The sequence below is a fragment of the Papaver somniferum genome, chromosome 11, assembly GCF_003573695.1.
Source record: "Papaver somniferum cultivar HN1 chromosome 11, ASM357369v1, whole genome shotgun sequence".
NCBI lineage: Eukaryota > Viridiplantae > Streptophyta > Magnoliopsida > Ranunculales > Papaveraceae > Papaver > Papaver somniferum.
Window position 1 is genome coordinate 10088542 of NC_039368.1, and position 4118 is coordinate 10092659.

The 4118-nt window shown below is 32.8% G+C and overlaps 1 protein-coding gene across 1 annotated transcript; it reads right to left on the reverse strand.

Moving 5' to 3' along the window:
- Positions 1 to 2564: 2564 nt before the first annotated feature.
- On the reverse strand, positions 2565 to 3569 carry LOC113324070. The gene has a single exon (XM_026572412.1). It carries the CDS (start codon positions 3567 to 3569, stop codon positions 2565 to 2567), a length of 1005 nt encoding a protein of 334 aa, XP_026428197.1.
- Between the last annotated feature and the right edge of the window lie 549 nt (positions 3570 to 4118).

The window sequence follows — 4118 nt, forward strand, 5'->3', positions numbered from 1 at the left end:
TGGAATCAGAACATCCTGAAAGAAGCCCCCATATTTAGTTACAATCCATACTTTACTAGGAACATGTTGAGCAAAATCAATTTCCACTAATACATTAGCATAATGACCAACTTCACAATTTGCAGTAGCATTATCAATTTTGATTGGAGTCCCAATTTCCTGACAGATCTTGAAAAATATTTTCTCACACCAAAATTCCAAACCCAAACCTGGAAAACGAACCCACACCATAGCTTTTGAACTTCTTTGACTTCCTGGTCTGAAATTTGAAATCAATTTTCTAATCTGAAGTACTTGATTTAAAACCTCCCATCTCTGAGATTTGATATACTGATTATCCTGAGCATTATCTAACTTGATAGTAAAAAAGCCTCTTCCTAACGAAATCAGTTTACAATCACCCACCAATTTCCATTGCTTCCTTAAAATTACTGAAGCATCAATAAACTTTAGTTTCTGTAAATCAAGCCTCCCAATCAAGGAAAATCTCCAAGGATTTAAGCTTTCTTCAAACAAATCATCAGGCAATTCAATTGAAGGAATTTTCATAATTTTTTTTTCATAACTAAAATTATTCATATTAGACTTATTATGATCAATCGAAGTGTTTTTAGAACCATGGTCCATTATTAGCACTTCAATTAATACAATTCAATCATCGTTAATCGAAAACAAGAAACGAAGACCAAAAAACAGCACCTGAATAACTACTCTGAAGCTCAGGAAACAAGATCTGCGAAGAAAAATTCTGAAAAAAGTCGCCCAGTCACGAAATGATTCACATATATGTTTGGGTTCAGTTGACTTTTTGAAGTTTTGACCAACTCTTCTACTACACATTTGACTCACAACATGATTTTGATTCATATGCTTATGTTTATGCAATTGTACTTTATGAATCTGATTTTCTTTTATTTCAGGTATTCCCTTTTTTTTTTTTTTTTTGATACCGAAAGAAAATTGCATTCATTATGAAGCATTACAACTTAGAACACCAACATTCCTTAAGATTTCAGCATAATTATCTCAACTTAGAACATCAACAACCTTTAAGATTTCAGCATAGTTATCTGAGATGTTTCCAAGAAATTCAAAAGATGTTCTAGTAGTTCTAGCTTTGTTAGCTAGCTTATGAGCTAGTTTGTTTGCAGTTCTTTTTACATCGTTAATAGAGCTACCAATAGTAGTTTCTAGGAGGTGTTGATCAATCAGATATTGATTAATCCGATACTCAATATTATATTGACTGTCTTCATAATATTTGGACTTATGTTGCGAAAACCCTTGTTACACTTATTCTTCCAAATTTGCCAGCTAGTAATCATGACAGTGGCTATCAAAGCCTCGACGCTAACTTAATGATTAGAGCCATATTAAACTTCTTTAAGTTCCTAAAAGCTAGACCTCCCTCTGTTTTTGAATTACATAAATGATTCCAACCAATGAAGTTTATGCCTTTATTATTTTTGTGCCCCCACCAGAAATTTATTTTTATTGCATCAAGTTGTTTTAATGTATCCTTGGGTAACTTGAAGTTCCTCATATGATGTTCTGGAATTGAGTTCAACACTAATTTAACCATTTTGGTTCTAGCTGATTAATTAAGAATTTTCGAATTCCATCCACTAAGCCTATTTTCGAAAGCACCATTGATAGATTTGAAAGAGAGAGACTTAGATTGGTCCAATAAAATTGGTAGTCCCAGATATTTTTTTGAGAACTACACAACTTTTTTGCACCAAGTTTCTCAACTATTTCCATTTTCTGCTGGTGAGATAAATCCCCTGTGATAAAGGCTGCTGACTTTGAAAAATTAATCATTTGTCCTGATAGATTACCAATTCTTTTGAGAATATGAAGGATAAATGATAAGCTTTTTTGATTAGCTTGAAAGAAGAGCAAACAATCATCTGCAAATAGTAGATGATTGATTGATGGAGCTTCTTTTGTCACTTTGATGCACTTAACAAGTTAATTATTTTCAGCTATGAATAGGTCTCGTGAAAAATACTCCATTGCTATAATGAAGAGATAGGGGGATAAATGATCCCCCTGACGTAATAGAATTTTCAGGAGCATACTTGTCGCATGAACTTCCATTGAGTCTAATAGAATTTTGTGTCATTGAGATATACTGGTAGATGAGATCTCTCCATTCTGAGCAAAAACCTAGAGATAGAAGCATTTTATCTAGAAATTTTCATTCCAGGCGATCAAATTCCTTGGACATATCAAGTTTGAGAGCTATATTTTATTTCTTCTTTTTTGATCTCTTCATAGTATGATTAACTCGTGAGCTATAATAATGTTATCATTGATATGTCTTTGAGGAACATAAGCTACTTGGGACGGAGAAATTATTTTATGCATAAAGTTTTTCATTCTCCGTACCATCAACTTTGAGATGATTTTGTAAGTCTTATTACAAAGACTTATTGGTCTGTAATCATTTTGAGTTGCTGGAAATTGAGATTTTAGGATTAAGCAGATTGATGTATGGTTTAGGTGAGAGGGAAGTTTTCTTGTTAAGAAGAAATATTGCACCATTTTGACAAAGTCATCACCTACTGTATCCCATTGAGATTGAAAAAAGGTTGCGGGAAGCCATCAGGTGCCGGAAAATTCCAACTAGGTAAAGTTTTGACCATTTCATAGGTTTCATCTTTATCTGGCATAGTCATAAGGTTTCCATTATCCTGAGAAGTTATTACCTTTTGAATATGAGCAAAATATGAGTCATCAAGAGCAGAGTTTGTTGTTGTGGCTATTTCAGAGAAATGAAAAGTAAGAAGATCAGATAATTCTTCTCTTATGTGACACAATCTCCTATTTGTGTCTCTTAGAGATGTGATATTATTTCTAACTCTTCGTATGTTTGCAAAATCATGTAAGTAAGAGGTATTATTACTAGCATCCTTGACCCAATGATCACCCGATTTCTGCTGCCAGGATCCTGCTTCTATACTTCTCCAATAATGAAGATTATTGATAGTGCTTTCTGTTTGTTGACTAATGTGGATACTAAACGACAGAGATTGCAGTTGAGATAACTGAAGTTTGAACTGTTTTATTTGATGTTCAATATGACCAAAGTGTTGTCGACTCTTCCATCTGGATAAACTTCTCCTAGTAAATGAGAGTTTATTTTGAAGGTTTTGATGTGGACAGGAATTTGACTGAGAATTCCAAGAATTAGAGATAACTTGGGAACAAGATGAATCTTTCAACCAGCATTTGTAGAATTTCCAAGCATGACTGGATTCTCCACAATCTGCTTCTGATATTATAAGAATTAGACAGTGATCCAAGCCTAAGAATGGTAAGTGATACAGTTTAGAATCTGGATAATCTATTTGCCATTTAACATTATGAAGTTCCAGGTCTAATCTAGATCTTTTATATCCCTTACCATTTACTCTATTATTCCAAGTAAATTTGGAACCAATGAAACCCAAATTCTTAAGACCAGCAACATTAATAGAATTGTAAACCCAATTATTTATTGATGTTTGATTTGAGGATTTAACATTTGTGTTTATGGAACATTGAGATCTCCTATAATCACCCATGACTGAAACATATTCTCACTGAGATCTCTGATGAAGTACCATTGCAGTTTTTTCAAATCATTACGTGTGGAAGCATAAATACAAGAAAAAAGCCATTCTTATTTGGAAGAATTGTGTTTAACTAACAAGTGAATCATATTATCCTTAGAACACACTGCATCACATGGGAAACCATTTTAAAGAAAAGTATGAGACCTCCTGGTAAACCAATAGAGCTCACAAATAATGAATTTGGATAACAGTAGGGACTAGTTAATGATTTATCTTTTGCTTCATTATTTTTTGTCTAAGTAAGGAAGATTATATCTGGATTATGTTGTTTAACAATATCGGCTAAATGATCTCTAGTGTCTTTGAAGCAAAACCTTGAACATTCCAACTTAGCATTTTCATTGTGAGTATAAAAGTATGTTTGGATTTATGCAAAAAAAAAGATAATATGAAAGCAAATATTTTGTTAATACGTGTAGCAAGTAATTTGAGAATGCAGGAAGAAATATGAGTAATGCATTGACTGTAATTTGTGAATGTAAAGTACCTGATTATCCA